At 47.7% G+C, this 18479-nt stretch overlaps 1 protein-coding gene across 4 annotated transcripts in view; it reads right to left on the minus strand.

The window, feature by feature from the left end:
* CERS2 (ceramide synthase 2) overlaps window positions 1–18004 on the minus strand; it is a 45905-nt gene extending 27901 nt beyond the window's left edge. The window contains exon 1 of one of the 4 annotated variants that reach the window (XR_014542657.1): window positions 17479–17741. Coding sequence is in view for 1 of the 4 variants with exons in the window: in XM_083591352.1 (XP_083447478.1) it covers window positions 16153–16277 (125 nt within the window). In the remaining 3 variants the exon portion in view is untranslated. Of the gene's footprint in view, window positions 1–16152; window positions 16305–17205; window positions 17276–17478 lie in introns of those variants that run through there. The other 3 variants (XM_083591353.1, XM_083591354.1, XM_083591352.1) reach the window with 3 other exon arrangements.
* Window positions 18005–18479: the final 475 nt, after the last annotated feature.

Below are 18479 nucleotides of genomic sequence, written 5' to 3' on the forward strand. Positions count from 1 at the left end.
CAGGCCCAGAGGCAGTCTACCTTTATTCCCAGGTCCTTTGGGGCATCTCACCTGCTTCAGGTAGAGGGCTGCTCTCCATCTTTTTAAAACGGCCCGTCCCTGCGGCCTAATCCTCTGGGTCTCCTCATAAGGGAGCTGTTCCTGGAGGAAGAACTGCGAGGGGAGCGACTCCGTCAGGCAAGTCCTCCTTCCACCTGCCTTGCTCTACTCTCTGCTTCTCAACGCATATTGTATTGTTTTATATACTGTGGCTTGCTATAGTTTTATTGATTATAGTTTAGATATTATTTATTGTAACTGTTGAGTGGATTTCTGTTTAACTTTTATATGTTGATATTATTATTTTATACTATTTTAATGATTGCTGAATGTTACATTTTGATGTAGGTTGCCTATTTTAAAGTTACGTTTTATTATCACATTTTTGTACAGTGGTACCTCGGGTTAAGTACATAATTCGTTCCGGAGGTCCGTTCTTAACCTGAAACTGTTCTTAACCTGAAGCACCACTTTAGCTAATGGGGCCTCGGAGCACGATTTCTGTTCTCATCCTGAAGCAAAGTTCTTAACCCGAGGTAATATTTCTGGGTTAGCGGAGTCTGTAACCTGAAGCGTATGTAACCCGAGGTACCACTGTATTGCATTAGATTGTTATAAGATGTACAGTGGTACCTCTGGATACGAACAGGATTCATTCCGGAGCCCCGTTCGCATCCTGAAGCAAACGCAACCCTCATCCGCGCAGGTTCCGATTCGCCGCTTCCGCGCATGACGTCATTTTGAGTGTCTGCGCATGCGCGAGCGTCTGTGCGCTCCGTTGCACAGTGCAACCTGAAAATGCTTAACCTGAAGCGACTTCAACCCAAGGTATGAACTGTATATTTTTTGTTTCTTCAGCTTGCAAACCGCCTTGAGTATTGTAAGATAGAAAGACGGTATACAAATTAAAAATTACGATGATGAATCCTGCAGCCACGCTCTTCTGATATTAGCTTAAATGTTACTGTGTTATGCCTGTCTGGAAGGGGTTCTTATAAAAGTGTAACAAGGGTGAATTTATTTCTTTTTTTAAAAAAGCAGCCCACAACATTTGGGGAATGCAAACTTACAGGATTTCAGCGATGAGCTATGCACAGACGAAGGAGCAGGTCTCCCCAAAAACTTTTGTAGGTTGAAGCAGTATCAAAATAATAATAATAATAATAATAATAATAATAATAATAATAATAATAATAATTTATTATTCATACCTCACCCATCTGGCTGGGCTTCCCCAGCCACTCTGGGCGGCTTCCAACAAAATATTAAAATACAGTAATGCCTCAAACATTAAAAGCTTCCCTAAACCACCCTGATGCCATCCAGAGTACAGTGGTACCTCGGGTTAAGTACTTAATTCGTTCCAGAGGTTTGTTCTTAACCTGAAACTGTTCTTAAGCTGAAGCACCACTTTAGCTAATGGGGCCTCCCGCTGCTGCTGCGCCGCTGGAGCCCGATTTCTGTTCTTATCCTGAAGCTAAGTTCTTAAGCTGAAGCACTATTTCTGGGTTAGCAGAGTCTGTAAACTGAAGCATATGTAACCTGAAGCTTATGTAACCCGAGGTACCACTGTAATATGCTGCTTTTTGTTTTCTGTGTTAAGAAAATCTCCGGCTTCTGACAAGAGTCCAGTTTAGCAGGTTTCAATATTTGCAAAAAAACAACAACCCCAAAAACCAATGACACTAAAATGCATTTTTCAAATGCAGCAAGCCACAGCAAGAGAGAGCGTCTCAGGCCGAGAGAGGCGGAATAATAATAATAATAATTTTTATTCCAGCAAAACAAAATCCTAGCGGCAGACAAAGCCAGGCTAACACACAATTTAACACAGTGTCCCTGTTTAAACAATACGACTGTTTACAAAGAAGGACCACTTGTTGCCTAGAACTAAGCTCTCCACAAATTAACTGTCCCCATTTGCCCTCTGGAGAGAGGGATATCTTTTAATTTGTTATTTCATTTTATAATGTTTAAACAGACCTGCGTTCCCCAGGGCCTCTGGGAGCCAAATCGCCAAGCTGAGGGCGATAAAGCATTATTATTTTTTTGCGCACCGTCGCAAAGAACCCGGCGAATTTGATACCCGCATCCAGCCTGTCTAGATAGGAAAAGGTTCCTGCGCGCAGTGGAACATTCCCCAAAATGAGCCAGGCATGAAAGGAAAGCAGGGAGGGGAGGGGAGAGGGAAGAAAAAGACGCTCCGTTTTATCAGACATTCCCCTACTTCAGAAACTAGGGCAGGATTGTCTATTGTTGGGGAAATAAAGAGAGGAAGATTAAAGGCACAGATAGTTTTGCTGACCGACTTTGGACAAAAAAGCAGGCTGTTTCTCCCCAACTGATTTGGCGCTAAGTTGCCAGAAAAACAAAAGCAGGTCGTTTTTACGATAGGCTTCTTAATGCAAGCGGAGCAGGCCTTTTTTAAAGGTGCACTATTTGAATTTCTGAGCCAATTTCCTTCCCAATCGCTCAGAATAGTTCTGTCCCCCAATGCAAAACAAGGAAGAGAGAGAGAGCACAAACCAGGGTGGATAAAAATCAATGGTTTTATAAAATATATATTTAAAAATCAGATTTTTAAAAATTAAATTGGATTTTTAAAATAAATTTCAGAGGATAGTTTTCTATTTAAGTTACATGATAGTTCAAAGGCTATTCATCAGGAAATAAGGATTTGTTTTTAAGTTCTTCATGTGTGCTAAAACTCAGTCTAAGTTGTTTTTAATTGTTTAACCACATCAGTTAATAAAAATGGATATATATGCTATAATGTTATTGTTTTAGTTGAATAAATTGTTATCAAGGAAATGATTATTTTTCTCCTTCCAATAAATCACAGCAGAAAAGTTGTCCAAATGTAAACGGTTGAGGGGGCGTTTTCTTAATTTGGAGTCCGCCCAAATAGGGGGCGTCTCATACACGAAAAAATACAGTGGATCAAATTTCTTTTACAGAAAGACTCATTCTTGCTGTTATAATCTTAATATTTACCAACCAGATGAAGGTTCCGTTTTTGGAATAATACATTTTCAGAGTAGTTTTTACAGTTATATAAAAAAATCACTGATTCAGTTATACTCGTAAAAATATATAGACCGATAACTATGAAATTATTGTGAGGTTTAATAAGTTAACTGTTTATATTTGGACAACTTTTCTGCTGTACCTTTATTGGAAGGGGGGAAAAGTAACCACTTCCTTAATAAGAATTTAAACAATTTATTTGACTAAAACAATAACATTATAGCATATGTATCCATGTTAACTGATGTCGTTAAACAATAATAAAAAAAAAACCTTACACTGAGTTTTAGCACACATGAAAAACTTAAAACAAATCCTTATTTCTTGAATAGCCTTTGGGATATAATGTACCTTAAATAGAAAACTGTCTTTAGATTGATTTTTCCTCCAAAAGCGTATTATTTTAAAAATCTGATTTAAAGGAAAAAAAATCCAATTTAATTAAAAAAAAAAATTAAAAATTATTTATCCACCCTGGGATCCACCCGCCATTACTCATAGCGGAAACCTTCACACATCCTTCCACGTAAGATCAGATCAAAAGAATCTTTATCTGCATCAGCCACGAGGTGTAGCAATAAAATAAAATACAATGAACTGCAGATAGAGGTAAAAACTATACAAAATACATTTTTGAGGTTTACATCAATCATCAGATAACAGATCTTACTCTAATTGCCCCTGCTAATTTTTTTTTCTTGCAGTTTTTGCTGTCACCTGATTATCTTTCTTTCCACGAAACGTTTCCTACCAGCCTGGGGTTGTCTCCCTCTTCTCAGTTAGAAGAAGATGTGTGGGCAGGGAAAGAGAAGCACATTAGTGCCTTCTATTAACTGCAGTGGATGCCAAGGGTTGCAAAACACCAGGTCACACACCATGTGCGCATGAACTCAGGGCCAGATTCAGGTTTGATGAGGCCCTCAGCTCCTGAAGGTAATGGAGCCCTTTCTATGCCCAGCTGTCCTTTGTCCACAACAAATTGTCCTGTTTTTTGTGCTGAATACAGTGGTACCTCTGGTTGCGAACAGGATCCGTTCCGGAGCCCCGTTCGCAACATGAGCAGAACGCAACCCACAGCAGCGCGTCTGCGCATGCTTCTGCGCATGCGGCGAAGAGTGGTGAAACCCGGAAGTAACCCTTTCCGGTACTTCCGGGTCGCCGCGGGACGCAACCTGAAAAAGCATATCATGACGCAAACGTAACATGAGGTATGACTGTAAATGCTATATGGTAATTGATGGAGCTAATTGGTATCTAAATCCACTTGCATGTGTTGCCCTGCAACCAGTCCATGCAGAATGTAGGCACCCTATATATAGAAAGGAGGAAAGCAGTGATATTTTAGGGAGCAGACGGGGCCCATGACTTATATCTTAGGAGCCTACAAAACACAAATTGTCACTGTTTTTATTGTTGTTGAATATATGCTATATGGTAATTTATGGACCTAAAAGGTATCTAAAGCCATTTGCACATGTTGCCCTGCAACCAGTCCATGCAGAATGTAGGCACCCTATATACAGAAAGGAACAAAGCAGTGATATTTTAGGGAGCAGGATAGGCCCATAACTTACATCATAGGAGCCTACACAACACAAAACACTCTTGCTGTATGTAGGTTTTATTTTACTTGTTTTTTATCTTATATTTTGGAAATGTACATCCAGGTGGTTTTTTTCTTTAATTTTTTGGGGGCCCCCAAGAGAGTTGGGCCCTAAGTTATAGCTTGTTTAGCTTATACATAAATCCAGCAGACAATGGAGGCAAACGCCTTTGCAGTGTTCAAAATCCGCCAGGCCCCAGGCGAATTTTGTACCCTGCTTTCTGCCCCTTGCGACCAAGCGAAAATCTCTGCCACCTGGGAGATCATTGGATCTGGACTGTTTTCACACACTAATACCCCACCCTGTAGAATTCTGTCCGTTGACCTGCACAATCAGAATGAATTTCGGGAACCAAAACTTTTCTTCTTTAAGTTCATAATCAAGCTCAAGGTTGTCTTCTGAACTAGCCAGATGTTTAACTGAGAACCAATCGCAGTCAGCCCATCATTTGAAAACTGACTTTTGAGCCCTCTTGCCCCAAAATGGCAACTAGACATTCCGTTTTGTCGACTATAACCCTGGTTTAAGGAGCCATTTGACGCCTGGGCTTATAATCTGTGGCTTATAGCAGTTTCGCCTTCGGGGATGAAGTCAAATCATTAGAGAGCGACAGCTGCGGCTACAGAGAGCGATATGAAAAATCTTTTAAAAATAAGAATTGTATAAAACGACAGGAAGGATTCGAAACCTGCGGGACCAGAGATTTACAGAGGATTGGAAGAAATATACGAACTGTTCGAAGAGCAACTGTACAGTGGTACCTCAGGTTAAGTACTTAATTCGTTCTGGAGGTTCGTACTTAACCTGAAACTGTTCTTAACCTGAAGCACCACTTTAGCTAATGGGGCCTCCTGCTGCTGCTGCACCGCTGGAGCACTATTTCTGTTCTCATCCTGAAGCAAAGTTCTTAACCTGAAGCACTATTTCTGGGTTAGCGGAGTCTGTAACCTGAAGTGTATGTAACCTGAAGTGTATGTAACCTGAGGTACCACTGTAATTAAGAAATTACGCTAGTAGGACTACAAGAAGTTTTGTAAGGAGAAATATATGAAATATATTGAGATTTGAGAAATTGAGATTTGAGATATTGAGGAATGAGATTTAAATGTAATAGTGAGAGTAAGAAATGGAAATTAAGTGAACAGATTGGAAAGTTTTCAGATGTGATTGATGGAAGTCAAAAAAATGTATAAGACATAAAAGTATGTTTAGTTATTGTTGGAAATGATATGTTAAAAAACTAGTAAAAATTTATATATATATAAAAAAAGAAAAATCTTTTAAAAATAAATAGCCATTTGCCCCACCCACTTCTGCCACTGGCCACGCCCACCATCAGCATGCCATGAGGGAGGGGGCAAGGTGGTGCAGAAGGGACTTTGGCCAATCGGAAGCAGCCATTTCAATCTTGGCAGTTCTGCTTCTTTCAGAGGTACACGCCGCAGATCCTCATGGGCTGGATGAGGCCCCGAGGAGGAGAAAGTGGATGAAAGTTCCCATGTCTTGTGCCAGTTGGCTGGGCACAGGAACTTGGCGAGGGAGACCATTTCTGCCAGCAGCCTCTGCCCGTCCCGTCCCATCCCCCCCCCCCATGGAGCAATCCCCAAAAGGGTTTCAATTGCCAGGTCAAATATTGCGCAGACCTGCTTGGGGAAAGGTTTCAAGGCGTTTGCGTGGGGTGGGGAGAGAAACAGAGGACAGAAAGAGGAGGTCGGGTTCTCCTTGCAGGGTGGCTGAATTCTGTTTTATCTTTTAAGCCTTCAGTTCAGAGGGTGGGAGTCTGCCAGGGCTCCTCAATGGTCATCTTGCAATTTAGGAAGGCGGGGAAACTATGTGCTTGCCATTGCTCTTTCCAAAAGATAGCTGCTTCAACAGATCGGGCAGATATATTACAGTGGTACCTCGGGTTACATACGCTTCAGGTTACAGACTCCGCTAACCCAGAAATATTAAAACAAAAAAATTTTTTTCCTTCCAGTAGCACCTTAAAGACCAACTAAGTTAGTTCTTGGTATGAGCTTTCGTGTGCATGCACACTTTTTCAGATACATGCATGCACACGAAAGCTCATACCAAGAACTAACTTAGTTGGTCTTTAAGGTGCTACTGGAAGGAAAAAAAATTTTTTGTTTTGACTATGGCAGACCAACACGGCTACCTATCTGTAACCAGAAATATTACCTTGGGTTAAGAACTTGGCTTCAGGATGAGAACAGAAATCGTGCTCCGGCGGTGCGGCAGCAGCGGGAGGCCCCATTAGCTAAAGTGGTGCTTCAGGTTAAGTACAGTTTCAGGTTAAGAACGGACCTCCGGAACGAATTAAGTTCTTAACCCGAGGTACCACTGTACTGTATTTTCCCGTGTATAACATGCCCCTGTGTGTAAGACGCCTCCTATTTTGGGGGACCCAAAATTAAGAAAATGGGGGGAGATTGCCCAGAGTTGTTGATATTTGGGGGGGGGGATTGATGAGAACCGCTCACCCGCCTGAACAACGCTTCCTATCACATGCAACGAAAAGGCCACCAAACGTCTGACGACTCGCAGCCAGCGGCTGACAAATCAAATCATTGCTGCAGCCACCACTAGCCCACACTACCACCGCTGACGATCTCCAGCTGGCGGCAGCAACCAGTCACCCGTCCCCCCCACAGCACTACCCGTGTATAAGACGGCTCCAATTTTTAAGCATAATAATAATAATAATAATTTATTATTTATACCCCACCCATCTGGCTGGGTCTCCCCAGCCACTCTGGGCGGCTTCCATAGAAACCAAAAATACAGTAAAATATCACACATTAAAAACTTCCCTGAACAGGGCTGCCTTAAGATGTCTTCTGAATGTCAGGTAGTTGTTTATCGCTTTGACATCTGCTGGAAGGGTGTTCCACAGGGCGGGCGCCACTACCGAGAAGGCCCTCTGCCTGGTTCCCTGTAGCTTTGCTTCTCGCAATGAGGGAACCGCCAGAAGGCCCTCGGCGCTGGACCTCAGCGTCCGGGCAGAACGATGGGGGTGGAGACGCTCCTTCAGGTATACTGGACCGAGGCCGTTTAGGGCTTTCAAGGTCAGCACCAACACTTTGAATTGTGCTCGGAAACGTCCTGGGAGCCAATGTAGGTCTTTCAAGACCGGTGTTATGTGGTCTTGGCGGCCGCCCCCAGTCACCATACCTCGGGTTATGTATCCAGAGGGATACGTAAACTTTGGGTTGCGAATGCAGCAAACCCGGAAATGTGTACTTCTGGATTTTGCCGTGCGCACATGCGCAGAAGCGCTCAATCGCGCCATGTGCGTGCGCAGAAGGGCGCCACCTGGGTACGGACTTTTTGGGATAGGGCCGGACCTCCAGAACAGATCCCATCCGTAAATGGAGGTACCACATAATTTCTTTTTTGAACAGCAAGCCCTGCTTTCGGGAGCCGGGAGCAAAACAAGAGCACTTCTACCATGGGTCGGCCTGGTCGCCGCAGCGGCCGACTCAGGTGTTTTGAAAAGGGACACTCAAAAGCAGGTCACGAAGGTGCGTTTCCCACAGCGACAGGCCTTCTAAGAGCAACTGCTCCTGGGCATGGAGGCTCCACTATCCAGACGGGAGAGGAGCTCTTCTGAAGGACCATTGAGTTCAACAGCCTATCCTGATATGGGTTCCAAAGAGGACAAAGCTATCAAAATCTGGAGGCTGCCTGTCCGAGTTGGTAGCACAGGGATGGGGGGAGCCTTAGAAACACAGAACTGGAGAGACAGGAGGATGAGGAGCTGCCTCCAATCGAGTCAGAACATTGCTCCCTCTACCATATACCATCTACCTCTATAGGACGCACTTTTTCCCCTCCAAAAATGAAGGGGAAATGTGTGTGCGTCCTATGGAGCGAATGCAGGCTTTCGCTGAAGCCTGGAGAGCAAGAGGGGTTGCTGCGCACCGACCCCTCTCGCTCTCCAGGCTTCAGGAAGCTATCCACAAGCCTTCGGAGCACGGCGGGAGTTCCCGCCGGGCTCCCACGGCTTGCGGATAGCAGCCTGCATCCCGAAACCTGGGGAGCGCTGCACAGCGCATCGCGGGCTTCAGGCAGATATCCACAAGCCTGGGGAGCCCGGCGGGAGTTCCCACCGGGCTCTGAAGGCTTGCGGATAGCAGCAAGCTCCGGGAGCGAAGGCAAAGTTGCGCGCAACCTCGCCCCCGCTCCCGGACCCGTTCTGGGGGCTTACCCCAGCCCTGCGGCTATAAAGGAACCAAGACAGCCAGCGGGATGGATCCCGCTAGCTGTCTCGGCTTCTTTGCTCTTTGGGGCTGGGGGGGGGAAATAATTTTTTTTCTTTATTCCCCCCCCAAAAAAACCTACGGTCTGGTGCGCCCTATAGAGCGAAAAATACGGTAATTCGGTTTTGTCAACACTGGCTGGCAGCAGCTCTGCAGGGGTCTGGATGGGGGGAAACACTGACTTACCTGCAGATGGCAGGTTTTTTACCTGAGACCTCCGGCACGCAGAGCTGACGCTTTGAGCCACAGCCCTCCCCTTTTAAAGAAAAAGCCTGGTTCTGAATCAAGGGCTGAATTAAAATGCAAACAGAGAAGGGCTTTGGGTGAGTCAGACCCAGAGGAAAGCAGACAAGGGGTCGCTCCCAGCCTCAGATAGTGAAGACGCCAGAGGTTGAAGCTGGGACCTTCTGCAGGCGCAGCTGGTACTCTAACCACTGAGCTACAGCACCTCTCTTCCAAACAGAGCAAGATTCCAGTCCTCATGAGTCTGAGGACATAGCTCTCTCCCTGCCCTGCCAGGAGATTTCAGGGACTGAGCCTGGGACCGTCTGTGTGCGAAGAGACTCGTCCTGTGATTAAACTGCAGGTGCTCCTCCAGCTAATAATCATCATAGATATTACAATAATAGATATTATTATTATTATTGGCAGAGAGCTGCAAGAACACATCAATCTGGCCCAGAGGCTGCCAACTGGCAAAGGCCAGCACGAAACGTAAAGCTTTTCGCTCTCAAAGGATGCTAGATTTAATTACCTGCACACAACAATAAGAGACGCAACCGGCTTCCATAGGACTTATTTGCATCTGCTCACCGGTGCCAACAGAAAGCTAATTTGTTTTTCGATAGGCAATATTTGAAGCTGGCAAAGAGAAGGGCCCTGAAGGCGTAGGATGCTGGATCGAGCCCAGGATCCTGTTCCCACAGGGGCCAAGCACATGCTGCAACTGGAACCCCAAAAGCATGACCCAAAGCGCATAAGCAGCACTCTGTCCAAATGAGATCTATTGTCTCCAATGGTGAATTTTGCAAATTTTGCAAACTGGCAGCTGGCAACCAAGAGCGGCTGAGGGCTCTTGACTTTAGCGCCTGGTGCAGTCAAGGTAGGACTGGGGGGGCAGGGCGGGGGGAAACGAAGGTAAGGAGCTCCGTTCAGCAGAGACCCCCCAATCAACGCAGTGCTAGCCGATCACATTTTGAAGTAATGCACACCCATCTCTTAAAACTGATTGGGTAAACAAGATTGCTGGGCTCAACAGGCCCTCATCCTGACAAGGGGCACTCATCCTGCCCCAAGGAGGCTCTCCAAAGCACCTGAGCCGATTCCGCAAGCGCCGCTCCATCGAGAGGCAGTGTGGCGTAGTGGTTAGAGGACCGGACCAGGATTCGGGAGGAACCAGGGTTCAAGCTCGGCCATTAAGCTCGCTGCGTGAGCCCTTGGGGGGCTCAGTGACTCCCCCTCTCAGCCTCGCAGGGTTGCTGTGGGGATTAAATGAGGCGGTGGAGAAACCACGCTCTTTGAAGGAAAAAAGCAGGCTATCGAGGCAAACCGATCGGTAAAATCCCAATAATAGCCATTTGCAGTTGCCTTACCTGGAGGGAAGGGGAGAAAGGACACCTAATGGCCTTTTTCAGACATGGGAGGTTTAGGAGTGCGGAAAAATCCATACACAAAAAGCTTTGAAACTTGCCCTTCGGGTATTTTCCTCTCTCTCCCCCAACCAAGATCAGATGCAAGCAGGTAACTGAAGCCAAATCCATTAAGAGCATTAAAGCCTTACTGCGATCAAAGGTTTGCCACCCACCCAAGCACAGCGTATGCTCAAGAAAACCGTCCTGTTATTTATTCCCCGCGTCCAACAGATCTGCCACCAACTACTTCAAAAAATGCCTGCTTCTCTAAAGGCACGCTTTTTCTTTTTGCAGGGAACTCTCCAAACACAGGGACACGGGTGGCGCTGTGGGTTAAACCACAGAGCCTAGGGCTTGCCAATCTGAAGATCAGCGGTTCGAATCCCTGCGACGGGGTGAGCTCCCGTTGCTCAGTCCCTGCTCCTGCCAACCTAGCAGTTCGAAAGCACCTCAAAGTGCAAGTAGATAAACAGGTACCACTCCGGCGGGAAGGTAAGCGGCGTTTCCGTGCGCTGCTCTGGTTCACCAGAAGCAGCTTAGTCATGCTGGCCACATGACCCGGAAGCTGTACGCCGGCTCCCTCGGCCAATAAAGCGAGATGAGTGCCGCAAACCCAGAGTTGGTCACGACTGGACCTAATGGTCAGGGGTCCCTTTACCTTTACCTCCAAACACCCACCCACACCTAAGACATAAGAAGAGGCTGCCAAGATCAGGCCAATGACCCCTCTAGGCCAGCCTAGGGCTCTTACAGTGGCCAAATCTCCCTGGGAACCGTGACGCCAAGATAGACTGCCCCTGGGCGTGGAGGTTCCATTAGAACGTGAGAAGAGGCCTTGCTGGACCGGGACAAAACCCACCATCCCGTTCTCACGGTGGCCAGGCAGTTGCCCATTTAGGGAAGGCCACAAGCAGGACCTGGGCACAAGAGGACCGTCCCCTCCGGTGACTTCATCAGCTTCGTTTGCTCACCTTTCCCCTGAAGCAAAAAATAAAAAGACCCAGATGCTGCAAGCCTTTCTCATAGTTGCCCCATCCTAAGATCACTTCTTAGAAATCACCTTGCCAACAAAGGTCCGTATTGTTAAAGCTATGGTTTTCCCAGTAGTGATGTATGGAAGTGAGAGCTGGACCATAAAGAAGGCTGATCGCCCAAGAATGGATGCTTTTGAATTCTGGTGCTGGAGGAGACTCTTGAGAGTCCCATGGACTGCAAAAAGATCAAACCTCTCCATTCTGAAGGAAATCAGCCCTGAGTGCTCACTGGAAGGACAGATCCTGAAGCTGAGGCTCCAAGACTTTGGCCACCTCATGGGAAGAGAAGACTTCCTGGAAAAGACCCTGATGTTGGGAAAGATGGAGGGCACAAGGAGAAGGGGACGACGGAGGAAGAGATGGTGGGACAGTGTTCTCAAAGCTATCAGCATGAGTTTGACCAAACTGCGGGAGGCAGTGGAAGACAGGAGTGCCTGGCGTGCTCTGGTCCAGGGGGTCACAAAGAGGCGGACACGACTAAACGACTAAACAACAACAACAAGATCACTTCCACACCAGGGGTGCTGGGAATCGCAGCTCTGTGAGGGGGGAAACTACAGTTCCCTGGATTCTTTGATATGAGGCCTCAGCAGGGCTGGCTTACCCATAGGCGCTTGGGGTGCGGGGCACCCGGGCGCCAGGCTCTCAGGGCCGCCAGGCCGAGAGTCCGGGGCAGATTTTTGGAGTCCAGGGAGTGAAGAGCCAGGCAGAGCCTTGCAGGTTTTTCTGCTGCCCCCCCCCCAATTGGGGGTGCTGGGCAGTTTTTTGCACCCCAGGGACCCGGGTGCGCTGTGGGTTAAACCACAGAGCCTAGAACTTGCTGATCAGAAGGTCGGCAGTTCGAATCCCCGCGACGGGGTGAGCTCCCGTTGCTCGGTCCCTGCTCCTGCCAACCTAGCAGTTCGAAAGCACGTCAAAAGTGCAAGTAGATAAATAGGTACCCCTCCGGCGGGAAGGTAAACGGCGTTTCCATGTGCTGCTCTGGTTCGCCAGAAGCGGCTTAGTCATGCTGGCCACATGACCCGGAAGCTGTACGCCGGCTCCCTCGGCCAATAAAGGAAGATGAGCACCGCAACCCCAGAGTCGGCCATGACTGGACTTAATGGTCAGGGGTCCCTTTACCTTTACTGCATATGCCCTGGGGGAGAGTCACTACTGAGGATCCCCTGTGACTCAGCTCGGACCCACCAGTCCCGTGTTCTGGGCCGTTTTGTGATGTCCCACTTGCAGTCAGACGGGCCCTCTCTCCCCCTGTTGAATTTCTGAAATCCAATGAATACTTCTTCTTCTTCTTCTTCTTCTTCTTCTTCTTCTTATTATTATTATTATTATTATTATTATTATGGCAGGCTTTTATACTGGAGAAAGCGTATCCACCTATTGGTGGCTAGGGGAACTGCAGCATGACGACAGTCTTACAATTTTTGTATATAGGCAGAAAATAATTTTGTACATCCTTCTTTGGAACATGGTTGGTCCATACTTGGCTGTCTTTGCTGACAGCTTCTCAAAGACCATGCACCACACTGAGAGACTATATATACAGTCTGGCCAAGCAACGGCTGGTTTTCAGAGAGCTGACAGGCCGAATGTTTCCAACTGCCTGTCACAGAGAACTGATTGCCTGCTAGCTGCCAATAATTCAGCCAGCCTACAGTCTGGACGAAACACAGACACCTAAGGATATGGCCAGGTATTCACTAAAATGTGGAGGCGATGCCTGGCTGTTTGACTCAAAAAAGGTTTACTGGGAGTGCAGAAGACATGTAAAAGTAGAAAGATAACCTCGCAATTTCCACAAATTGTGTAATATGGATTTGTAATTGTTTATTTTACGGGATTGTTCTCTAAGGTAAGGACAGGCATATTGAAAGACTGATGATAGTAAAGACTAGTCATTCTGGGTGTTACCTAACTAAATTCTACTTAGACTCATTAATGGACAGTAATTAGGCACATGAGTAGGACTAACGCTGCATCCAACCCAGCGATAATGATTATTAATCAGACTGATATGGATATGGAATGTGGATAAAAATGGTATATGAGGACTTAATTCCTTAAGATGAGGGTTTCTTGTGTAAAGGATGCTTGATGGTTAATCATATAATAAGGATTTGTCATTATGATAAGTAGGGTAAACACAACAAATCCGTTTTGGAAACATTTAAGAATACAATGCTGCTTTGTAGGAAATCCGAAGGAAATTTGCACAGTATAAAATCCAATAAAAGAAGAGGAGTTCGTGCTAACATAAAAAATAAACAAACAAGTTGTCCCCTGCAATTGGAAAACCGGGTGACTCGCCCTTGCCAGTTGCTTCAGAAATCTTTTATTTCCTTGCTAAATTCTGCTAGGTTCTGGGGTGCAAAGCCCAGTTTTATCAAGGTAAACTCGGGATCCACGCAGTCCAAGTTTTGAAATCAGCAACAGGTCGCAAGAGAAACTTTAGTGCACAGCTCAGCCTTGCCAATAATAAGGGCAAGTAATGGCAAGTAACGAACGGCAAGCGACGGTAAACCCCAAAATCACTTACCCTAGAAAGCAATGGATAAATCTTTCAAGGAAACCGGGTGTGGGGGAACTTTGGCCCTTCAGAGGCTCCCAAACTACAACTCCCATTAGTGCCAGCAAGCATGGCCAGGCATGAGGATGGGAAACGTAGTTCAGCGATGCCTTGAAGGGCCAAAGGATCCTTGCACCAAAGTAAAGAAAAGCACAAAACAAAGCACTCCCAAGGCCAGGCACCCCCAAACTCGGCCCGCCAGATGTTTTGGGACTACAATTCCCATCGTCCCTGACCACTGGTCCCATTAGCTAGGGATGATGGGAGTTGTAGTCCCAAAACATCTGGAGGGCTGAGTTTGGGGGTGCCTGCCCGAGGGTGACTGCTACACAGAGTAGACCCGGCGAAGCTAATAAATGCGGTTAATTTCAATCTACTCTGAATGGGAGTCCGCTGAGTGCAGCCCCACGCCATAAAAAAAATGAAGTTATGGACTGAGCCTGCGCAGGCCTGAAAGCTAGCAACTTCGGGGAGTTTTTTAATCCCGCAGCGGAAACATTTTTTTAAAAAAAATGCTAGTCCACGACTATGATTTAATCCTACGCGGCGACTGGGCAAAGGCTGTTGCACGCCAATATTTCTGTTTTTTAACCCAGCCTTTCGGAAAGTTAGAAAAGCAAACAGAGGCTAGATTCAGATGTGCCGTATTCAAGCGCATGCACCGCTCTCCTTTCTGAAAACCCCGGAAGGGAAAGGCCTTAAAAAAGAACAACACAACTATCGGTTTAGTTTGGACAGACCTGAGGGTGCCGCAAATATACTTTCGCAAACAGAAAGGAAGGAAGGGGGAGGGGAGAGACAGGCCTGCCATGGCCACACTCAAGAGGGGGGAGATTTTTCCCCACCCAGATCAAGCATCATTAACTGGTTCCGCGATGCCAGGGTGCCCTCGATTTGCAGGGGGGAAAGTTGCACACATACACATCAGGGTGGCAAAGATTTGGTGTAGGCCTCAAAAAGGGAGACTGGCACTTCCTGGATCGAAGAAAAGAGCGGAAGAGAGAGGGAAGGAAGACTTTGGGGCAGGGGTCAGCAATCTTTTTCAGCAGGGGGCCGGTCCACTGACCTTCAGACCTTGTGGGGGGCCGGATTATATTTTGGAGGAAAAAAATACGAACAAATTCCTATGCCCCACAAATAACCCAGAGGTGCATTTTAAATAAAAGGACACATTCTACTCATGTAAAAACACGCTGATTCCCAGACCGTTTGTGGGCCAGATTTAGAAGGCGATTGGGCCGGATCCGGCCCCCAGGCCTTCGTTAGCCTACCCACGCTCTGGAGGGAAAGATAAACTGATATCCTACAGCGATGAAGCACACTTTGGAGAGGCACGCCAGGAACCTCTCCCAAACTCTGCGCGGTTATGTGTAAACATGGCTTTAAGACACAGGATTCTTGGATAAAGCTGTCAGAGAAAGGGCCATTATGGCTGGGACAATGGACCGCATAAATCAGGAGAGAAAAGAGAGAAGGGAGATGCTAGCCATGAAAGAAAGGGTGGAAATTTAAGGGTGGGGGCACCGAATTCTCCCTATCCTGCCCCCCTCTTCTCCTCCCCACTTTCGCTGAACATTTACTAGAAGGGAGTTCTCGCCGGGGCCCCAAAAAGTGTCCGAAACAAAGTCTATTTCCTCCTTACAGCCCAGAGAGGGGAGGAAAAACAGTCCCCAAGTGGGAATAAAGTGGGTCAGACAAACCCTTTTTTTTCTGGAAATAAACACATTTCTCTTCCTTTCATCTCCAAAACACACATCCCTCAAAAATAAAAAGGTTCAGCTCTACAAAGTACCTTTCAAACTTTTTCATATAGATGCAAAAAGGTTTTTAGGGGGGGGAATAAGGTGGGGATTCCTATAAATTGGGGGAAGGGAAGAAGGACCTGGAAACCCCCTTCTATAATAGGATTCTGGAGGAAACAGGGTTTTTTAATTAAAAAAAAAAGGAGAAGAAGAATTCTTAATTTTCCGAGAGAGAAAAGAGAATTACCTCCGGGGTTCTTCCTCCCGCAAGTGAATCCGAATCGTGTGCAATGTGGGGTGGATGGAAGTGTGGGTCGATCCTGGCTGCCCCCACCCCCACGAAAAAAAAATCCCTGGATGGAAATTAGTCATTGGGAGACGGGGGAGGTAGCGAGGGAGGGGCGCCCCGTGCAAAGGATCCGCCCCATTGCCAAATAACAGTTTAGCCATTCAAAGCCCCGGGCGCGGAGCTCCGAGGCCCCGATCCCGCGCGCCTTTACTTGCGAGTAAGCGCCGTTAGGCCCCGCGGGGCTTCCTTCCGAGCAGACGCGCCCTTTCCTCCGGATCCTGGAGCTCCAGGGCTTCCTGGTGCAGGGCCGCTGAGCCCGCTTACTCCCGAGTAAGCGCGCTCCTGGAGTCCCGCGTCAAACCGGCCGGCGGCCCGCAGGCTTCGCCGGGAGTTTAGTCCCCCCTTTCCAAAACGCAGAGCAAGCCGGGGTTACTCTAGAGTAAAGGCCGCGCCCGATCCGGCGCAAAAAGACTCTTTAAAAAGCCAAAATTCCCGGTAAGAGGAGCAGATGCGCTATGCCGTAAGGAGGTGCAGACGCCCCGCGATTAATGCGTGCGCCCTTAATGGCGATGGGTCTACTCCAAGTATATCTGGATTGCAAGAAGAGCTTTTGCCATGCCTACTCGGAAGCAAGCCCCGTTGACTTCCATTGAGGCTTACTCCCGAGTAAGCGGCGTGAGGATCGCAGCCTGCCTCGGCCCCGATCTGAAACCAGACCCCCCCCAAAAAATAATAATAATCCATGAAATCAATGGAGCTGAGTCTTCTCGGTGAGTAATACATACTGGAAAGTGCCCAAGAGTATTTTTCCTTTAAACCGGGAGTGGCGACGGCGCGGGGGGGAGATATCGATCCGGTTTATAGTCTGTTTACATGACGGAAGAGAGAAAGCGGGAGAAGAGTTGGGGCGAGGAAAGGGGAATAAATGAGGGTGTGTGTGTCCCCCAAACCTCACCCTACCAAACAAAAAACACACACAAAACCTCCCCAAAGAATTAGGAATCAACTCGCCTTTGGCGCAGCGTCGCCGAAATGGAAACGCGCAAAGCGGAGCCTCGCCTGGAGCCACAAAGTTACTCAGGACACAAACCTCCTTCCGCTCGCAGTTTCCTGAACCCGGAGCAAGGGGGGGGCAGGATTGCAAAGAGAGAGGAGGGGTTATTTTGGAGGGGGGGTTGAAGAGAAGCTCGTGGAAGGAAAGCAAAGTGGGGGGAAGAAGGAAAGAGATACCCAACTTGTTGCAAAACATCAGGGCGCACAGACCAAGACGAGGGATCCACTCACGTTTTGCACCAGGAAGTCTAGCAGATCTCTGCGGAATCTCCCCTTCTCTCTTTTTTCTTTCGGGGTGGGGGGGTTGTTCCTGGTTTAAAATAAAAAAAAATTGGGGGTGGGGATGGGAGGTGAGGTTAGGGGGCGCAATCTCTCTTTCGCTCCTGCTCCTCCCCTTTGATCCAAAGCGCGCGGGGGGGGGGGCTGCTGCTGCTGCTGGGAAGGGGCAGAAAATAAATAAATAGAAAGTAAAAAGCAGCCTTCTTTTGGGGGGGGGGTTGCGCGCGTAGTGGGGGGGGGGCTGGGAGTTGTTGGAGAAATGACGTTGCCCCGGGACGGATCAGGTTAGCAGCCCCGCGCGGTGCTGGCCTGAGCCATTGGCAACATTAATTCGATATCGCAAAAAAAAAACCACCACTTTTTTTTGGGGGGGGGGGAATAGCCAAGCCTTAGCAATCGAGGGCAGAGCCTGGCACGGCGCGTCCCCGCGCCACCCCTCCCCCTCCATCCATCTCTCTGGCCATCCACTGACTCACCCACTTTGCGGGCGGGGGAGGGCGCGCGGAGGGGGGTGTTGTCCCACTTGGGGGGAGGGAGGGGCCTGCCCGTCACTCGGAGGGTGGGTCTCTCTCTTTCCGGATTCCGGATAGAGCCCCTCCTACCCAAGGGAGGGCTCTTCTCTCTTTTTCCCTCTCCCCCCCCCCGCACTTTTCTTTCTTTCTTTTTTCTTTCTTTCTTTTTGCAAAAAAAGGAGGTTCTCTCTATTCCTCGCCTGGCTCACCAGTTTTGCAAAAGAGCTGGTGGAGCTGGAAAGAAATGGGGGGGAGGGAGAGAGAAATGGGAAGGGGGGACCCCAATTTTCCCCATAGCCCCCCTTTTCCTTCCTTCCTTCCTTCCTTCCTTCCTTCCTTCCTTCCTTCCTTCTTTCTTTCTTTTTGCAAAAAAAAGGAGCTTCTCTCTTTTCCTCTTCTGGACTCATCAGTTTTGCAAAAAAGAGGATGGAGCTGGAAATA

Source organism: Podarcis filfolensis, assembly GCF_964270895.1.
Source record: "Podarcis filfolensis genome assembly, chromosome: 16".
Lineage (NCBI taxonomy): Eukaryota > Metazoa > Chordata > Lepidosauria > Squamata > Lacertidae > Podarcis > Podarcis filfolensis.